The sequence below is a fragment of the Eulemur rufifrons genome, chromosome 8 (assembly GCF_041146395.1).
Source record: "Eulemur rufifrons isolate Redbay chromosome 8, OSU_ERuf_1, whole genome shotgun sequence".
Lineage (NCBI taxonomy): Eukaryota > Metazoa > Chordata > Mammalia > Primates > Lemuridae > Eulemur > Eulemur rufifrons.
In genome coordinates, this window is record NC_090990.1 from 122,027,850 (window position 1) to 122,049,154 (window position 21,305).

Genomic DNA, 21,305 nt, shown 5'->3' on the forward strand with positions numbered 1-21,305 from the left:
TGAAATCCTACAATTCAATAACAAAACAATGCAATTAAAAAATAGGCAAAAGGCTGGGTGCAGTGACTCATGCCTATAATGCCAGCACTTTGGCAGGCTGAGACAGGAGGATCGCTTAAGGCCAGGAGTTTGAGACCAGCCTGAGCAACATAGAGAGATCCTACAAAAAATTTCAAAATTAGCTTGGTGTGGTGACTGTAGCCCCAGCTACTCAGGAGGCTGAGGCAGGAGGATCATTTGAGCCCAGGAGTTTGAGGTTGTAGTGAGTGTGATGATGCCACTGTACTCTAGCCCAGATAACAGACTAAGACCCTGTGTCAAAAAAAAAAAAAGGCTTGGAATAGACATTTATCCAGTGAAGATATATAAATTCCAAGAAGCACACAAAAAGAAGCTCAACATCACTAAACTTCAGGGAAATGCAAATCAAAACTATAATGAAATATCACTTCCTGCTCACTAGGATAGCCACTAACAAAATAATAGATAATAACTAGTATTGGCAAGGAAATGGAGAAATCAATACCTTTGTGGGCCGGGCACAGTGGCTCACGCCTATAATCCTAGCACTCTGGGAGGCCGAGGTGGGCGGACTGTTTGAGCTCAGGGGTTTGAGACCAGCCTGAGCAAGAGCGAGACCCTGTCCCTACTAAAAATAGAAAGAAATGATCTGGACAGCTAAAAATATACAGAAAAAATTAGCTGGGCATGGTGGCGCATGCCTGTAGTCCCAGCTACTCGGGAGGCTGAGGCAGAAGGATTGCTTGAGCCCAAGAGTTTGAGGTTGCTGTGAGCTAGGCTGATGCCATGGCACTATAGCCTGGGCAACAGAGCGAGACTCTGTCTCAAAAGAAAAATAAAATAAAAAAATAAATGTGGTCTATACATACAATGGAATATTCTTTTGTCTAAGAAAGGAAATTCTGACATATGCTACAACATAGATGAACCTTGAGGACATTATGCTAAGTGAAATAAGTCACAAAAAGGCAAATACTGTATGATTCCACTTAAATGAGGTATCTAAAATAGTCAAACTCTTAGAAACAAAGTAGAATGGTGGTTGTCAAGGGCTGGGGTAAGAGGAAGAGAGGCATTGTCATTCAATAGAACAGAGTGTCAGTTAAAAAAATTCTATGTTGATTAAAGTGTTCATATGTATTCAGCAAAAAACATCTTTGGTCAGTGGATCTATAGGGTTAAAAAGTCCTTACACAGAATGCCTCTTTTGCTTGTGTGCTGTTTTGGATTTTAATTTTTCAAGAAAAAAATTACGTTAATACAAAAAATTATATGGGAAAAAAACAAAGTTGATTCTTTTGTCATAATATAACAAAAATCAAATCCAGGTAGATTATAGATCTAAATTCTAAAAACAAAACAGTGAAATTTCCAAAAGAGAAAACAGAAGAATACCTTCATAACTTTGAGACGGAAAAGATTTCTTAACCAGGATGCAAAAAGCACTAACCATAAAAAAAAAAGACCAATATATGAAACAACATCAAGCACTTTTGTTCATCAAAAGACACCATTTATAGCCAGGCGTGGTGATGCACACCTGTAGTCCCAGCTACTCGGGGCGGGGGGGATGGGTGGTGGGCGCAGCTGAAGCAGGAGGATCCCTAGAACCTAGGAGTTTGAGGTTGCAGTGAGCTCTGATGACGTCACTGCTCTACCCCGGGGCGACAGAGCCAAGACTCTTGTCTTAAAAAAAAAAAAAAGAAAAGATGCCATGTAGAGTGTGAAAAACCACAGAATGGGAAAAGATAGGCTCATATGCAGAAAATATAACGCACTCCTACAAATCAATAATAATAAAATAAAACAGATAATCCAACAGAAAAAAAATAGGCAAAAGATTTGAATACACATTTCACAAAATAGTTTATCAAAATAACCAATACACATATGAAGAGATGCTCAACCTCAGCAGTATCACCAGGGAAAAGCAAATGGAAACCATATTAAGATGACTCTATACATTCACCAAAATAAAGAGATTAACATACCGATTGCTGGCAGAAATGAGGAGCAACAGTAACTCTTACATGCTGTTGGCAGGAATGTAAGTTGCTACTACCACATTGGAAAACTATTTGGCATTATATCTAAAATAATCAAATATATATTCAATGACCCAGCAATTTTACATCTAAGTATATACCCAAAGAAATATGTGCATCTGTGTATTGAAACACATTTAAAGGAATGTTCTCCAAACTTCCATTATCAGTAGAACAGATAAATCAATTGTGGTATATTCATACAATGGAATACTATACAACAATAAAAATGAGCAAATTATAGTTGCATGCAAAATGGATGAATTTCACAAACGTAAGGTAAGATTTTGCTCAGCAAAAGAAGCCAGATACAAAAAAAAATAATAATAAACAAGCAAAAACCCATAAACTATGTTTCCATTTATATAATGTTCAAAAGCCAGAAAAACAGGCATGTTAGAAAAAAACTGAAAAATCTAGGGTATTATAATAGAAGTCAGGATAAGGTTGCTTCTGGGATAGTTTATGTTTTATGTTGCTGGGTGGTAGTTACATGAATAGATTTGCTTTGTGATCATTCAATTAACTATATACTTAGGATTTATGTACTTATCCTACGGGTTTTATACTTTAATTTTTAAAAATTTTAATATTGGATGGCATAAGAAAGTCTAATACACATCTAATTAGAAATCCAGAAAAAAAAACAAAACGGAGAGAATAGTTAAGAAGTAAACCAAAGACCTATTAACTGCAAATTTCCCACATTTTTCAAGATGCCAATTGCTCTCATCAAACACATCAATAAATCCCAAGTATGGAAAATAAAAAAGAAATCCACATCTAGATATACTACTGTGACAAAAGTAAGTTAGAAGAAAAAGACCCAGCAAAGAAAAACAGAATTAAAAGTAGTCAAGAAAAAGAGATAGATTACCTATAGAGAAACCACAATCAGATTGATGTGGAAGTCAGAATACAACAGAGTATCATCTGAAATAGAATAACTATCAAACAAAGTCTATGCCCATCAAAATTACGTTTGAGGAAAGGAAAGGAAAAGAAAGGGAAAGGGAAAGGGAAGGAGAAACTAAAATTGTTTTCTATCAACAAACTCTCAGTAAAGGAACTACTAAAGGATGTACTTTAGGTACAAAATGACCCCACATGGAAAATCTGTGATGGAAGAAGAAATGACGAGCCAAAGGTATTAGTAAACATGTAGGTAAATCTAAACAAACACTGACTAGCGAAATAATGATAATATCCAATTCATAAGAGAAAACAGGATAACTAAACTCTGAACAATATAATTATATAAAATTAGACAAGGGATATTCTAAGGTTGTTTATTCAGGAGAAGGGTAAAGATATTTATTGATTTTAGACTTTGTTGAATATTCTTGTGAAACCAGTTGGAATAACCTTTAGAATCACAGACGCAAATGTCTATCTTCCAAGCAAGTGTCAGAAACAAAATGGACAAAAAGCAAAACACTCAGGCAATCCAAAAAGTGCATAAAAAAGGAGGAGATTAATAGAAAAATGTTGGAAATTTTTTTTAAGTAGAAAACACAGGATAAGATGTATAAATATATTCAAATATATCAGTATTCATAATAAATAAAAACAGGCTGACATCTCCAGTAAAAACCCCAAATTTGTGAGAATGAGTAAGAAAACAAAATCCAAACACCAAAACATGAGGATACAGAAAAACTGGAATTTGAATGATGGGAAAAAATATACCAGGTTAACATAAATAATGGGAAACTAATCAATAATTTGATACGAAGAAATGCCATGCAAGTATTTTAAAAGAGCAGTCTGTAGTGCAAGCAATTTTTTTGAACCAAATAAAGCAGCATAATTGAGTCTTAAATTTATTCCATCTCATTCAATTCAGCTCAGGTCTTAAGCTCATTAATATCCTTCAGGAATTGGATTCTTTTGTCTAGTATACTAGTGTTCCTTTGACATATGAAAATATGATAAGCATGTTAGCAAGGACTTTATGCAAGCCAGTGATAAAAGTGTTTAAAAGGGTAAAGCCTAGTACAGAGCCATGTAGCAGAACAACAGAGGTATTTTTTACAGGTTGATATCTGTTTGTTTGGAGTGTAGTTGCTCAAGCAATTACAAACCCATCTTATAATACTATTACTTGCATCTTATTTCTTAAATTTATCACAAGCCTATCAAGATACATTTTCTCAAATGCTATGCTGACATCTAGATATTTTGTCAATAATGTCTATGCATGAATGTGTATATACACATCTATACATACATACATACACACATCTACACATGTATCATTCTTATATAAAAACATACATACATATATCAGATATACAATCATAATAATATCATACCTCATAGGTAGTTCCATAATGGCACGTAAATTGGCATTGTCTGTTGGTTTCTGCATCTTGCTCAACATTGGTATAAAATATTACTCCATCTCCAGAGCAGGATACAATCTGCTTATCATTTGTGCATGGTAGGAACTTCGCGCTAAATATATTTGCTCGGTGCCCTGAACGAATTGTTGTCAAAACCTAAAACACACGGAGAAAGCAGTTCATGGCAATTTATTATTTTCTACAAAGAGATATTCATATTTAATATAATCATAGCCACTAATAAATCCTCATTAACTTTCTCATCTCAATGAAAGATTATCATTTGATTCCAAACTATTACAATCAGAAAAAAATAAGAATCTCACATATTTTCGTTTTGTTCCCTCTGCAATGTGAATAAGATAGAGTATTATCAATTGGAATAGTGCCATGAAAATCAAACATGCGTATTTCTACCTAATTGGTTTATCTGACTCACTCATAAAGTCTCAGTAAATAAGAAAGGACTACTTCGACTTTTGAAATTGCTAGATGATTAAATTATTCCCTTTGAGGATAAAGAAACAAAAATAAACTGAATTTTAATGACACAAAATCAAAGTAATGAAATGCTATAAGTAAGGATACAGTCCAAGTCCAACATCCAATTCTTTAATTGTATTTACAAGACCAGAATTACTGTGACAGCAAAAAACTACATCTGTGTTTACCCTTTGACCAGGTAAGTCTATATCCAGGAATTCACCCTTAAGACATACCCTAAACAACACACACAAAAATACATACAAGGTTGTTTACTGAGTTATAATAGCAAAACACAGGAGACTGGTTGAGTAAACTATGGTACCTCCCCATAATGGATACACAGACTGAAAGTGAATAGGAAATATCTGTTGTGCTTTTAAAAAGTGCTTAAAAAAAAAAAATTGGAATATGTCAAAGCACAGACAAAAGGTTGGTTTAAAATGTCCACAAAACAAATCTGGGACAATCTGAGCATAAAAAAGAATATCAGTGATAGATTATAATTTAAAATAAGCCCATAGTTTTTTTTAGAAAGGTGGTAGGGACAGAGGAAATGCTTTTATTTACAGAAGAATGTAAGTTAGTAAATGTAGACAAATGACCATTTAAAAACCACTGTTTTGTAACTACATTATTACAACTGATTCAAACAGAAATCATCAATTAATATGAAAACCACTAGATGAAAGGCTGTTAGGAAAGAGAATATTCACACAGTCTCAACATACCACCTAACAGCTTATTTATTAATAGTTACAAACGGTAACTATGGAGGCATAAAACTTAATATCACCAATAAAAGGACAAACTACATCATGTACCACAATGTTACTTGTTGAGAACTTTTACCTAAAATGCTTAATCTTAATGCTTTCTTCATGAGTACATGAAGAAACAGTCAGACAAATCCAAAATTGAGAGACATTCCATAAAACAACTAGCCTGACATGTCAACATTATGAAACATGATTAATGTAAAGCCTTTAAACAAGATAAATATAATGGCCTTTAATCCTGTCAGGTGTTTTAGGATGGTTTATCAAGTGGCTAACTACATGTAGGTCACTACATACAGCCATTAATTTCTTAGTCCACAGGTCTTCTGCTTTGAATTAGTCACATTTTTAGCATTAGTCGCAGTCACAAACTCTTAACAATTTGTGATTTACCTCCATTTAACAGGTTTATATGTAACTTCAGAAACAAAAGCAGGAGCCTCACTGCTTCATTTGCCACTGATAAACTGAAAAGGATTCCTTTATTAAACTAATTGAGATTCGGTGAGTAAAAAATTGAGAGCCCCTTACTTTGGAACACATCTATAGATTTCAGATGCCCCTCTCCAAACTTCCTTCTTTCCAGTGCTCCCCATCTCAATGGCGTCAGTAACTACCCAGACAGCTGATCAAGCCAAAAACTAAGGAATCAGCTTTCATTTTTCTTTCCTTCATCCACAACATCAAATCTACCAGTGAAGTCATGCCAAAATACATTTCAAATTACTTCTCGCCACCTCCAACGATATCCTTTGCCCGAGCCATCCTCTTCTCTTACCTGGATTATTTCAATGGGCTCCTATTTCCTACTTTCAGTCATGTTCAAACTCTACTCTCCAAATAGCAGCCAGAGCTATCTTTCAAAAATGAAAATTATTTGCATGTTAAAAACCCTCCAGTGACCGCCCATTTCAATTACACTAAAATGTAAACTCCTTCATATAGCCTCTCAGGGGTGGGGAACCTGTGGCCTTCTATTAATAGATCCTAACGTGCAGCTTTTTGACTGAATCCAAACTTTACAGAACAATCCCTGCCTACCATTTGAACTTCATTTTGTGCCACTCTCTAATTTATTAACAGATAATTGTTGGAAAAACAAGTATTCATGTGTGTATATAGTTAATAATTTCAATGAAGTTTAGAATTTGCTTTTTAATTGTTGAAACTGAATCTATACAGCCAATACAGGTATGTATGCTACTGGAGGCAAACAGCAATAAGGCTGATAACAAATATACCTGCACTTGGAACAGTTATAATTTCTGATAGATAGACTTATTTGCTTAGTTGTGCTTTCCTTGGATCAATGCATTTTAATAGTTATTCAGAAAAAAATCTAAGGATAATGTCTCAGAGAGGTAGAAGTTGGTAGAATAACTGAATCTGAGATGAAAATGATATACTGATAACTGCAATGGTTACTAAATGTGAAGGTAGTCTGGTCGTAACATCTATTACTCTGCTGATCACCATGTTGTTTTGGCTAAATAGCTGGCCAAGCAGGTATCTCTTTCCTCCTTCATCATGTCATGTATGACCGTTTCAAAACTTGAAGCTTGGTCCAAAAGCATCCAGATAGTAGAAAGCGGTTTTTCAACCCCTTGGTTAAAATCACCCCTCTCCTAACCTGACTTACAGCCCTGTCTAAGGTACTGAGAATACAAATCTGCACTTTTCTTTTACTAAGATTTACTGGGCACCAACCATATGGCAGGTGAATATAAATTTGCTAAGTGCTGAGGATACAAAAAGAAAACAGAAACTGTCATTGTCTCAAAGAAGTTATAGTCTAAGTACATGTAAACAAATATAATATTAATGTAATAATACAGTTATACACAAAGTACAAGACTATAGAGGAAGGAATAGCTACATGCGTCTAGGAAAGCTAGAGAAATAACACAAAAAAAGAGCTGAGACTTAGGGTGAATTTTAAATTTACCAAGTAGATGAGAGGGACATGGGAAAGCAGGAGATCTCACAAAGAGAGACGAGAACAAGCAAAAGCATACAGTAAAGGAAACATTTTAACCTCTGAGGACTACAGGTAACTGGCTAACGTCAAATCAAGAAAAGTCTTGTATACACTATACATTGCAGATTTCTTTTACAGAAGATGCTGTAAGGCCATCTGAGGGCTAACTTCCATCTTTTTCGTCTGTATCCTGAAGGGGTAGCCCTTGGAGGGTCCCAATGTATTATGGAGAGTCCCTATGCTATATATAGTTAAAATATAATTGTAATAATAAGGAATATCCCCAGTCTCTTAAATCTATTAAAAAATAAGTGTTTCAAAACTCTTACTTGCAATAATTTTCCCATGAACTCATATAATCTAAAAATAGTCAAACTATAAGAACAGGTAATACCTGACTCAGGATCAAAAAACTTACTTTCCTATATAATAAATAATCATCACTGTTTTAAAATTCAAAAAAAGTCCTATGTCATACCAAATTTGGATCTATTAAAACCACTGTGTGAAAAAGATAAAGCCTTGTTATAATTACAATCTTTAAAAGTGAAATCGGATTAATTTCTCAAGCTGGAAATGAGGAAGTTATCATGCTCATGAATATACATATTCTGTTGGAAATCATGCATCAAAGTAACTGTTATTTCTTCAAAAATAAACAAATAAAGGAGAAACAGAGCTTTTACAAATCACTCCTTTGGTACCCAGATGATTGTTTGGTATAATGTAAGAGTTAAAATTCCAACAGTGATAATCAAAAAGCATTCTACATATACATTATTCCAAGAAATTTTCTCTATTATAAGAAAAGGGTTGTCCTAGTAATTGCTGACCTAAGAAAAGTAGGATCTGAAAACATCAAGCTTTCCCTTTGCTAAGCCAGGGCAAGTAAGTAAAACATCACTGAAACAAAATTATAACCTATTAATCAAAGACAGCCTCAATATGAACAATATGAATTTTTCAGGCTGATGGGCAACAAACACTTATTTAAATATCTTAACTATTTAAATGTGGAAAAATGAGAAATACATGAACAGTTGATTTTATAATACTGGAAATTTTAAACAAGACTTTGGTCTACCAAGCTACTATAGTATCACTGATATAAAAATATTTGTATACTTTCTCTACATATGAACTCAGAAGCTAAGAGCCAATGAAAATCAAAACATAATTCTTATTAAAATTAAGTATGATATCCCAAGTCTATCAAGTTGGATATCATAAAGCATTTCACTACAACATAGCTGATGCTTGTAAACTGATAAAATCTAGTTTCTTAAACTACTTGGCTGAAGATTAGATTCTGTGAGCCTAAAAATAAATTATAATCAGTGAGGTCCAACTTCGAACAACCAGCCAGGATCATTTATACATCATTATATAACCTAAATGAATAAACAAAAAAAATTTTTAAAGGTAGAAAGAAACATAAATATATTAATATTAGAAAGGACTTTACAGATTATGACTCTCTTAATTAATATATGAATAAAATGGCTGAGGAAAGTTTAAATAACTTGGCCGGGATGGTAGAAAACCAACATATATTCTGAAGTTATGGGCCTTGCAGGAAAAAGAAGAGAAAACCAACATATAAATCTACATAGACCATTATATTACACTAATCATAATGTAATTAAAAATTTTTATAGAACTCTTCTTCAAAGACCTAAATATTAATTATATCTCATATTACAGTAGTACCAAAAAGTAAACAGAAGTACAACTACTGTGCCACTTATCAAATCATTTCCTCTCAGCTCCAAAATTACCCTCACTTTTACAGATTAGGCAATGGAACTGGTTCCTTTAAATATTTTTCCTTGCCAGTCAGCATAATGTTAAACTTTGCCAGTACAAAAATTTACGGGCCCTGGAAGAATAATGCAAGAAAAAGGAGTTTGCTTCCTATTTCTGATGTGCTTCCTCAGCAGGATCCTGCTCAAAGGTTCATAGGTCCTTCATGCTAGTGACTTCCAGTGTGGGCAGCTTCTCCAGCACCACAGCATCAGGGTTCTGTGGGGCAGCCGGCTTCTTCAGGACCCACCTACGGAATGAGTGGTGCAACACCCAGCAGCTTCTCCTGCATCACCATTTCCCCATGTCCTGGAACATTCTGTAGCATATTACCTTTCAGGAGATACCTTCCCTTAAACATCCTTTCCCTACTCCCTAGAGAGAGGGGTTTCAGCAAGTTCTTCCAGAGGGGGATGCCTGGCAAGTTCCACTAGCATAGAATCACTGGTAATCACTGAGACTTCTCCACCATCCAGTGAGCCACGGCATACCCTCTTCAATAAGGTCTAGATCGCAGCACCAGGGAGTGGGGCGGGGGGGGGGGGGGGGGGGGGGGGAGGGGGCCCTCTGCCGTAGGTGGTTTATCTCAGTCCTAGGTTCAGTGGCAGCTCATTATTATACCTGTTATTTTTGTGTTTTAGAGTCCTCTTTACTTTTTAGTAACTGAGCCCTCACTACTTCAATCTCCTGTTATAAGTAGTATTTCTTTACATTAAACTTTCCCTGTTGGAATTACCGTGTGGTTTTTCTGACTGGACCCTGACTAACATAGCCACCAACATACAGTTGCTACTACATCAAAAAAAAAAAAACTTCTTTTAAAGATACATTTTTGGAATTATTAAAATAGATGTTAAAGGACTTCAGATATAGGAAATACAATACAATCAGGACAGAAAAATGTATCATTTGAATTGGGAGGTAGCTAGGAAACATTCCTATTCTTAAACGAGACTTTAAATGATCCTTTGAAAGCTTCAGATCTTACAAATTTTAAAATGACTATTTAGTCATATTTCTATAACAGGTTTTAAAGGATGTCACACATTTTCTTTTTATTACAGTCAGCTGTTTATAGCTTTATCATTCAGTAGCTAAATTTTCCTGTAACCATTCTTATACACTGAACATTCGATAGGTATAATAAATACTTATTTGAAGCAGTAAAGTTACCTGAGAGAAAATTATTTAATTCTTAGATATTTCTTGACCTTCTGGTGAGGAGTTTTATTAGCTTATGATGATTTTTTCTTCATTAAAAACCATTTTTAATTTTCTCTGTACCTCAAAAGATTGTCACATGGTAGTCACTTGACTGCCATGTCTAAAAATGTTTTAAATGCAACTAAATTTTCTAAAAGACTAAATTTCAAATTCTTAAGAAAATTAACAATGACTATGCTTGGCAGCTTTGTCCACACTACTCTTACCATTAGAACAAATTAACTTTTTAGAATGTTGATATATTAAGCTTATAGATAGAGATAATTTTCTCAGTTAACTCAGATTTTATATGTGGCACATTGTCTTCCCCTCCACCCCAAACAATGTTATTGACATAATGTCACTTGTAGCTATTATTATTCACTTAAATAAAATGAAGCATATTTCAATTTTCTGGAGTTTAAGGCTAAATTAATCCCTAAGGAAACTAAGAGACCTATGTGTGTGCAATAACTTATAAATTATACAATTACGTTTAACAAAATAATGGACAAATGTCCATTCCATGATTATTTATAATTTCATTTCTAGTTTCTTGACTTTTTTCTCTCATTAAGTTATATATATATACATTTTTTTAACCACTTTACCTTTCTGCTGTAAGGATTACTAATTACTAACTTGGTGTCATCTGAGCCAGATAAAATATATTCTCCAGTGTCATTCCAACATATTGTATTAACCTAAAAAGAAAGCAAAAAAGAAATATAAGCAAACTGGAAATAATAGAATTATGCCATCTTTTATTCACCTGATGGTACAAAATTTATAGCACTGATGAGGTCATATCTGTGTTAAAAAGTATTTAACAGTTTACATATTGAAAAAATAGATTTCCAGTTTCCAGTTTCACAGGTAAGAAGCTTGGAAGTCACCACTCCATCCTAACAAGTAAGAAGCTGAACAGACTGCAAAATTAACAACTCCTCTTAGATCACTCAAAGAGGTGAGGACGCAAGACAAACTGCTATCCTCAAGACTGGAGAGACCAACGAGTAAACAAAAGGAGTCTTGGCTTACCGGAGCAAAGACTCAAGAGAGGAAACCTCTGTAAAAAACAGGGCCTGGGTAAGAAAACCTGAACTATAATTGATGAATTGCTAGAGGTCTGGAAAGGACAAGTCTAACTGTTAAAAGCTGTAGGGAGATCCAATCATTGGGAATTGGGTGGGATCCTCTATTTTTGAGTTTTAATTCCAGGAGCTCAACTAGGTTCTCATAATAAATTTCGGAGAAAAATCCTCTCTGCCTCCGACAGGGGGAGGGAAAAAGAAACCATTTTCAAATACACCAGAGTACTCTGTTCTTAACAAAGTCTGCCCTCAGGAGAATCTGTTTAACCACAGCTTAATCCACTGGGGTTCTATCAGAGCCTATAGATCTGGGGGAAGAGAAATACCCAACTCTAGCCAATTCTAGCCTTCCACATAGGGGAAAAAAAATACCCAACTCCAGCTCACTCTATTAACCTGTCCCAACTAAGAGGGGTTTGGCAGGTGGACTAAGAATCCCTTATGAAGTTCACAGTCCAGAGGCATAGACTCATTAGGAGACAGAGACCTAATCATACAACTACAGAACATTTCCTCTCCCCCTACACCTTACCACTACATTACTAAATACCTGTTTACACAGTATCTTTTAACCAGTACATCATATCCAGCCATTATGAAAAACTCAAGCCATACTAAAAGGCAAAAAATATAATCTGAAGAGACAAAGTTTCAGAACTAAACATAGCAGGGATGTTGGAACTATCAGACTGGGAATTTGAAACAACTATGATTAATATGCTAAGATCTCTAATGGATAAAGTATACAGCATGTAAGAATATACAGCCAATGTAAACAGAGATGGAAATTTGGAGAAAAATAAAAAAGAATTGCTAGAGATTAAAAAAACAATGTAACAGAAGTGAAGAATGCCTTTGATGAGCTTATTAGTAGACTGGACATGGCTGAGAAAACAGTCTCTGACCTTGAGGATATATTGATAAAAACCTACAAAACTGAAAAGCAAAGAGAACAAAGACTGAAAAAACCAGAATACCCAAGGACTGTGCAACAACTACAAAAGTTGAAACTAAAACATAACGGAATACCAGAAGGAGAAGAGAGAAAAGAAGAAATAGCTGAAATAATATTATTGCAAAGTTAACTAGCAATAGAAAAGAAAAAAAAAAGATAAAATAATAATGGCTGATAATTTCCCCCAAATGAATGTCAGACACCAAATCACAGACCCAGGAAGCTCAGAGAACACCAACCAGGATAAATACAAAAAGAACTACACCTAGGCATGTCATTTTCACAAACTAAAGAAAATCAAAGGTAAAGAAAAAATTCTGAAAGAAGCCAAAGGAAAAAACAAAGAAGACCAAATAAAAGAATTACATCTAACTTCTACTCAGAAATCATGTAAAGAGAAAGTAAAGTGAAATATTTTAAACATTAAGAGAAAAAAAAAAAAAAACCACCAACCTAAAATTCTATACCCTGAAAAATTACCCTGCAAAACCAAAGGAGAAATAAAGATTTTCTCAGATAAACAAACATTGAGGGAATTTGTTGCCAGTAGACCAACCTTGTAAGAAATGTTGAAAAGAGTTCTTTGAGAAAAGGAAAATACTATAGGTCAGAAACTTGGATCTACATTAAGAAAAGAAGAGCATCAAAGGAGGAATAAATGAAGACAAAATAAAAACTTTTAGTTATTCTTAACTGATCTCAATTATTATTGTTCAAAATAGTATTATAACAATGTATTTGATTATGTATGCGTATGTATATATCACATATGTATGAAAATATACTTATGGATGCTTATAAGTAAGTGAAATGAATGACAGCAATAATACAAGGTACAAGACAAAGGATTTAAGAATATTTTGTACTCATACACTTATGAAGTGCTATGGAATTATTTGAAATAAAATATGTGTATATTGCCAACTCTAAGGCAACCACTAAAAAAGTTTTAAAAAGGAGTATAACTGATAAATTCTAAAGGAGAGAAAATAAAATCACATAAAATACTCAAGTAGAACCACAAAAGGCAGAAGAGTGGAAGACAAAAACAGGAACAAAGAGCAAGAGTAACAAATAGAAAACAGCAACAAATATGGCAGATATTAATCCAACTATATCAATAATCATTTGATTTATGGGGTTTTGTTTGTTTTTTTTCAGACAGGGTCTTGCTCTGTTGCCCAGGCTAGAGTGTAGTGGCATCATCACAGCTCACTGCAACCCCCAACTGCCAGGCTCAAGGTTATCCTCCTGCCACAGCCTCCTGAGTAGCTGGGACTACAGGCATGTGCCACCACATCCAGTTAATTTTTTTTTCTATTTTTTTTGTAGAGATGAGGTCTCACTATGTTGCTCAGGCTGGTCTCAAACTCCAGGCCTCAAGTAATCCTCCTGCCTCGGCCTCCCAATGTGCTGGAATTACAAGCATGAGCCACCACACCAGGCCCAGTTTTATGTTTTAATGTAAAACTTTATTCTCCCACTGTATTACAGTTAGTCACAATCCCTTCTAGGAGGATTGGGGCATTTCATCAAACATTTAGACATGTAGTATTAAAGCCCTTCAGAGTTAAAAATTAACTGTTACTTACACAGCCATCATGCACATTTAGGGTTGCTTCAAGTTTTAATCTTTGGATAAATTCTCTTCTTCCTGTTTAAAAAGAAAGAAAAAACTAAATAAAGCATACAACTTGTTGGTGAGAAAAGTATATACTGAAGAGCCTAGGATCTGGCATAATAAGGTAGATTCAAGCTCTAATTTCAGCTCTGCCATTTATAAACTAAGTGATACTGGGCAAATTAACCTCCTCTTAAGCCTTAATTTCCTCTTTAGATACCTATCTTATGTGGTTATTCTAAGGACAAAATGATTCAAGGACAGCAAGGGCTTAGCACAGTGTCTGGACCATAGTAAATGCTCAAATGTTTCTTCATTCATTCATTCATTCATTCAACAAATATTTATTAAGTACTCTGTTTCAGATAATGTTCTAGAAGGTAGGAATACAGGGGTAAAATAAAACAAAAAGATTTCTGCCCTCTAGTGAGAGGACAAAGACAATAAATATGTCAGTTGGTTAAAGTGTTATATGAAAAAATAAAGCATCTATTTTTAAACATATCTAAATTTTAGAAATGTCAAAGTATTTTAAAGTTAATTTTACAATGATGAAATTTGGCAGCAAACATAAAATCAGCCTAAATGCCCATCAATGACAGAATAGTTAAAATACTGCAAAAACAGAATAAGTCCCTTCTTTGAAAAAGAGAAATATGTCCTTTTAAAGAATGAATCATCTTTGCCAAAGATAGATCAAAAAGCATGTTAACTGAGAAGTTGTAATGAAAGGATGCTGAGTTTATGACAAAGAGAGATAATTAAGTAATCAGGCTGGTGAGATCGCTAATTAAATTTGCCTATATTTTTTTGTATACTGTCACAAAGGGCAGATTTCTCTACTATGCTTTCTTGTCATTCAATGGAAAGATCAAGATCCTCTTGAAGCCAATTTATTTCTTTCTTGTTTTTTAACTGGCAAGATGGCTAGGTAAAGGATGACCATATAGGTTAAAAAACATAAATAATTATGGATAATTATGGGAGTTTTTTGGGAAGGCAGATGTTCTATGGTTCCTGAACTTATTGGAATAAAACAACCTAAAGAAATTCAGTAAAGTGTTTTCATGAACTAGGTTCTATTTTATATAATTACCTTTTCAAATCACAAAAAGATACTAACTGCAGTAAACAGATTTTTTACAACTCATTTCCTTTTGGCCAAAGGCAGGCTTGGTAATCTGGCTGAGTTATATAGTAAAGAAACAAGGTATTCAAATTAACAATATGACAACAATTAGAACTCATTAAAATGCTAAAGTACTGGAAACTTTTTTTCCAAATTTTTAACACCTGAGTTTGAAAACACACCTCTAGCCATTTTGATCTGGAGAAAATGGTAGTAGGACATAAGAGAATAGAAGACAAAGTTGTTCTAGCAAGAACTCTTTAACATACGAAATTTATACATATAAGCACATAGTGAGACATGATATAATTAAATAGTTCTTGAATGATATTTTTGTATGTGACTTTGGAGATAAAACAGATTGTGTTGTCCATCCATCTCATAAAGTGTGCTCCTAGAGCACACTAACAAAAACCATCTACTACTACTCTTTTAGTAATTAAATGCAGTATCAAGAAATAGAAGCTAAAAGCCACCATAAAATAAGAACTGAGTCCCTCAAAATAAAAATAAACTCACACCTCAATGCTATTAAAAACTGTGAAGGGGCCGAGCGTGGTGGCTCACGCCTGTAATCCTAGCACTCTGGGAGGCCGAGGCGGGTGGATCGCTCGAGGTCAGGAGTTCGAAACCAGCCTGAGCAAGAGCGAGACTCCGTCTCTACTAAAAATAGAAAGAAATTATCTGGCCAACTAAAATATATATAGAAAAAATTAGCTGGGCATGGTGGTGCATGCCTGTAGTCCCAGCTACTCGGGAGGCTGAGGCAGTAGGATCGCTTAAGCCCAGGAGTTTGAGGTTGCTGTGAGCTAGGCTGACGCCATGGCACTCACTCTGGCCAGGGCAACAGAGCAAGACTCTGTCTCAAAAAAAAAAAAAAAAAAAAAAAAAAGCCCTGTGAAGGGTCTGTCTGGCCTATTTGCAAGATAACCAATTAGCCTGGCACCATTTCTTGGATGCTGGCAAAAGACACAAGACTCCTACATCAGAGGCAAAAAATTTTACTAATCACAGCATAGCAGACAGCATGAGCTTCAAGTTTGCATTTGTTCCTCTTGTCCCCCAAATCCCATAGGGCAACTCAGAGAGGCCTGAATGGTTCTACGCATGTAAAAGGTTTAAACCACACCTAAGGAACCCTGAACTGAGGGAACCCAAATCTTACATCAAGCAAACCTGCCTGACCTTTGGAGACATTATTGTTACAATACTAGAAAATAAACAAACTTGCTCTCTGCTCCAGAGGGACATACTGTATCTTCCAAGGCTGTTCACTATACAAACATCATCGGAAAGACAGTCCAGAACAAAGCTAGTGCTTCTGCTCATAATATGTGCATAATAAATTCAAAAGAGCCATGAAGAATCTTCTCCCAATGATTACACACTTTTTATGGATGAACTTGCCATTGTGGCTTCCTACTCAAGTCTTTCTGCAACCCAAGCTGCCTCTTTATATTGGTAGACTTTAAGCTCCATAAGAAAAGGAACACTTTTTTGTTCACCAAAGTATTCCAAGTGCCTAGAACAGGGCCTACCACAAAGTAGGTATTTCACACACATTTGCTGAATCAATGAAGAAATTATTAGCATCATAATATCCATTCTGTTCTGTAACCTGTATTATCACTCAATAATATGTGGCAAACATCTTTCAATGAAAATAAATACAGAGCTATTGCTCATTTTTAATCACTGTATAACTTATTAAACAGCTTTGTAATTTATTTATTCATATAACTATCTCCCTTACTAGACTATGAGATGCTTGAACAAGAAACATTGGGACAGGGTTTAAATATCTAACTTGAAATATACTACACTTTTGCTGCGCAAAACTTATTCTCTCAGGCTTTAGTTCCAAGGAGAGATGGAACACAGAACTATTTCATCTTTGGTAGAGCACAGGACAAAAGAGGTGACTGACACTGGAGTATGTAAAAAGAAACCAGCAAAAATTTAAATGAATGCTTAAATGCCAATTATGCACTGGAGAGAGTTTAGATTTCTCTGGGAACCCTGGATACAAGCAGAGTCTGCACTCGGTCACAAGCAATTTTCCATGAGCTCTCACCAAGTACTCATAAGAAACAGTGAAAAGGGGGCAGGAGACTCGAGAGAGCCCCCGTCTGGTAGGGCACAGGAATGAAACCACACTCACTTTCTAGGCCATGCTCTCATGGGAAGCAAAAGCCTTAAGCTAAGGAGTGAAACCTTAGCAAACAGTCTCAGTAAAGTCTCACTACCTCTGAGACAGGAAACCACCACTTCCCTGTTTCAGGCAAAGGCAAACGTTTTGCCCTAAGTAAGGGGCACAAATTGCCTATCCTTAAGGGAGGAGCAGGAAACCCCTTTCCATTCCTACCATGAACTTTACAATAAACAACAAGCAAAACAGAAGTGTAGTGGTTGTGAGATATGTCAACTCAGCTAGATTGAACTACTGTTTTCCAGAATTCCTTTCCTGTATGTTTCTGGTTAGGGTGAATCACCAATCATTTTTGCACAAGACTTGGAGAGGGGAAGTAAAGCAACAGCCATATTGGTTTTCATGCCTAGAAGGTAGGAGCAGACGCTTTGTGTAATTCACAACCATTATTGCTTATCTGCGCCCTGTTGGTGTGAGTAGCAACTTGACCTATAACTGTCCCACATTTCTGTGGTTCCTCCTTTAGCTTCTTCAAATACTGGACCAATTATATATTTAAGTCTATAATAAAGGGTGCTGATTTTTCCTGTAGAGCACTCACATCAATTAGACTGGAGATGGTGAGATCTGACACAGATTCTATGTCATGAGATCCGGCTCATGCGCATGGGTTCAAGCTTATCCTTGCTTCCTCCTACGTTACAACAACCTTCCCTTCCTAACTGTCAGACCTTTGGATATAAAGCCCCAGCATCAGACATGAAGAGAAGAGAACAACTTTACAAAGACTGTTTAATGAGTACCCATAATTACATATGGTAAAATCCCTATGTCGTGTCTTTGTGTGTATGTATGTGTATGTATTAATAACTCCCAGTGGTCCTGATTCTCTGATTGAATCTATTCATGATAAGCACTTTCAGCAAACTAGGAATAGAGGGAAACCTCTTCAGCCTGATAAAGAGCACCTATAAACATGATATTGAATGGTGAAAGACTGAATATTTTCTACCTAAAATCAGGAACAAGACAAGGATGCCCACTCTTACCATTATTATTCAACATAGTATTAGAAGTTCTAGCCAATGCAATAACATAAGAAAAAACACAGAAATTGGATAGAAAGAAACAAAACCATCCCTATTGGAAGATGGCATGATTATCTATAAAATCCCCGGGAATATACCCAAAAAACTCCTTGAACTGATAAGTGAGTTCAGAAAGGTCACAGAATATAAGATCAACACACAAAAAAAGAATCACATTTTAATATATTGGCAACGAAAATGTGGAAATTGAACTTAAACATAATACCATTTATAATCACTCCAAAAAATTAAATATTTAGGCATAAACTTAACAAAACATATTGAGGATCTATATCCAGATAATTATAAAATGCTGATGAAAGAAGTCAAAGACCTAAATAAATAGAGTGACACACCATGTTAATGGACTGGAAGACTCAACATAGAAAAGACATCAGTTCTTCCCAAACCGATCTTTAAGTCCATTCCCATAAGTCAATACCTACTCAAAATCCCAGCAAAGTATTTGGAGACATGGACAAGTTTATTGTAAAATTTATACAGAAAGGCACAGGACCTGGAACAGTTAAAACAATTTTGAGATAGAAGAATAAGGTAGGAAAAATCACTCCACCCGAATGTTAACACTTACTATGAAATACATAGCTACAGTAAGCAAGACACTATAATATTCACAGAGGGATGAATATACACATCAACTAAACAGAATAGAGAACTAAGAATTAGATTCATACAAATATGTCCAGCTGATTTTTAACAAAGGTATAAAAAGCAATTCAATGAAGGAAATATAGCCTTTTCAACAAATGGTACTGGAGTAAGTGGACATTCATAGGCATAAAAATGAACTTCAATCTAAGCTTCACATCTTATCCAAAAATTAACTCAAAATGAATCCTAGATTTGAACGTAAAACTATAAAGTTTTAAGAAAAACACAGGAGACAATTTTCAGGATCTAATGATAAGTTAAGAGTTCTTAGACACAATACCAAAAGCATACCCCTTAAAAGAAAAAACTGATAAATTGGATCACGCCAAAATTAAAAACCTTTGCTCTGCAAAAGACTCTGTGAGGAACATGAAAGATAAACTACAGACTGGGAGAAAAAATTTGCAAACCATGTATCTAACAAAGGACTAGTACCTAAAATACATAAAGAATTCTCAAAACTCAACATTTGGAAAAAATTAATCCAAATAGAAAATGAACAAGAGACATTTCACTGAAATTATACAGATGGCAAATAAGCACATGAAAGAATGTTCAACAACATCAGCCATTAGGGAAATGCAAATTAAAACCACAATGAAATATCACTACATAGCCATCAGAATGGCTAAAATAAAGTTGATAATATCAAATGCTGGAGAGGATACAGAGAAACTGGATTACTCACATGTGGCTGACAGGAACAAAAAATGGTGCTGGAAAAAGAGCATGGCAATTTCTTAAAATAAACTAAATAATGTGCTTATCATATGGCCCAGTAACTGCATTCTTGAGCATTTATCCCAGAGAAATGAAAACTTATGTTCATACAAAAACCTGTATATGAATGTTAATAACAGCTTTATTCTTAACAGCCAAAGACTGGAAACAACCCAAATATCTAACAACAGGTGAACAGTTAAACAATTATACATCCAAACCACAGACTCCTATTCAATAATAAAAAAGAATAAACTATTTATATATGCAACAACTTGGATGGATCTCAAGAGAATCATGCTGAGTGAAAAAGTCAATCTCAAAATGTTACACACTGTCATATGTAAGGTTATATACATACGTTAGCTACATAACATTCTTAAAGTTACAAAATAATGGAGATGGAGAACAGATTCATGGTTGCCAGGGGCGAGTGGTGGAGAGGGAAGGATACAGCTGTGTCCATAAAAAAGTATCACCAAAGATTCTGGTGATGGAACAGTCTTGTGTTTTAACCACATTAATCTATTAAAATCAACATTAGTCCATTAAACTTAATTAAAATTCATCTGTTAAACTGTATGGAACAAACACACACACACACACACACACACACACACGCATGCACACAAACACAGGAGTGCATGGACTGTATCGATGTCAATTTCCAGGTTGTGATACTATGCTAGAGTTATACAAAATGTTATCACTGGGGGGGGAACTGGTCAGAGGGTATAGGGGATTTCTTTGTATTATTTCTTACAACTGCATATTAATTTACAATTATCTCCAAATAAAAATTTTTTTAAAGGTTCTTTAAAAAAACCTATCCACAAAGAAAACTCCAAGCCCAGATGGTACCAATGAGGAGATCCATCAAACATTTAAGAAAAAAGTAATTTCAATTCTATATAAACTGTTCAGAAAAAAATAACACATCCCAACTCATTTATGAGACCAGCATTATCCCGATACTAAAAATACTACAAGAAAACTATAGATCAATATCCTTTATGAACATAAGCACAAAATTCTTACCAAAATTGAAGCCATCGATATACAAAGGATCATTTACCATAATCGAGTTGGAATTAACCCAGGAATTGAATGTTGGCTCAACATTCAAAAATCAATCAATACATTACTATATAACATTAAGAGAATCAGTGATAAAAAAATCATAAAATCATCTCAAGAAATGCAGAATAAACCCTGACAAA

At 34.8% G+C, this 21,305-nt stretch overlaps 1 protein-coding gene across 12 annotated transcripts in view; it reads right to left on the reverse strand.

Annotated features, from left to right (window-relative positions):
• Window positions 1-21,305, reverse strand: part of DCAF6 (DDB1 and CUL4 associated factor 6) — a 125,067-nt gene that overhangs the window by 98,822 nt on the left and 4,940 nt on the right. For 9 of the 12 annotated variants that reach the window (XM_069480893.1, XM_069480890.1, XM_069480891.1 and 6 more), the window contains exons 2-4: window positions 14,299-14,360; window positions 11,269-11,361; window positions 4,382-4,567 (exon numbers count right to left, since the gene is read on the reverse strand). Coding sequence is in view for 7 of the 12 variants with exons in the window: in XM_069480889.1 (XP_069336990.1) it covers window positions 4,382-4,567; window positions 11,269-11,361; window positions 14,299-14,360 (341 nt within the window). In the remaining 5 variants the exon portion in view is untranslated. The remainder of the gene's footprint in view (window positions 1-4,381; window positions 4,568-11,268; window positions 11,362-14,298; window positions 14,361-21,305) is intronic. The other 3 variants (XM_069480894.1, XM_069480892.1, XM_069480884.1) reach the window with 2 other exon arrangements.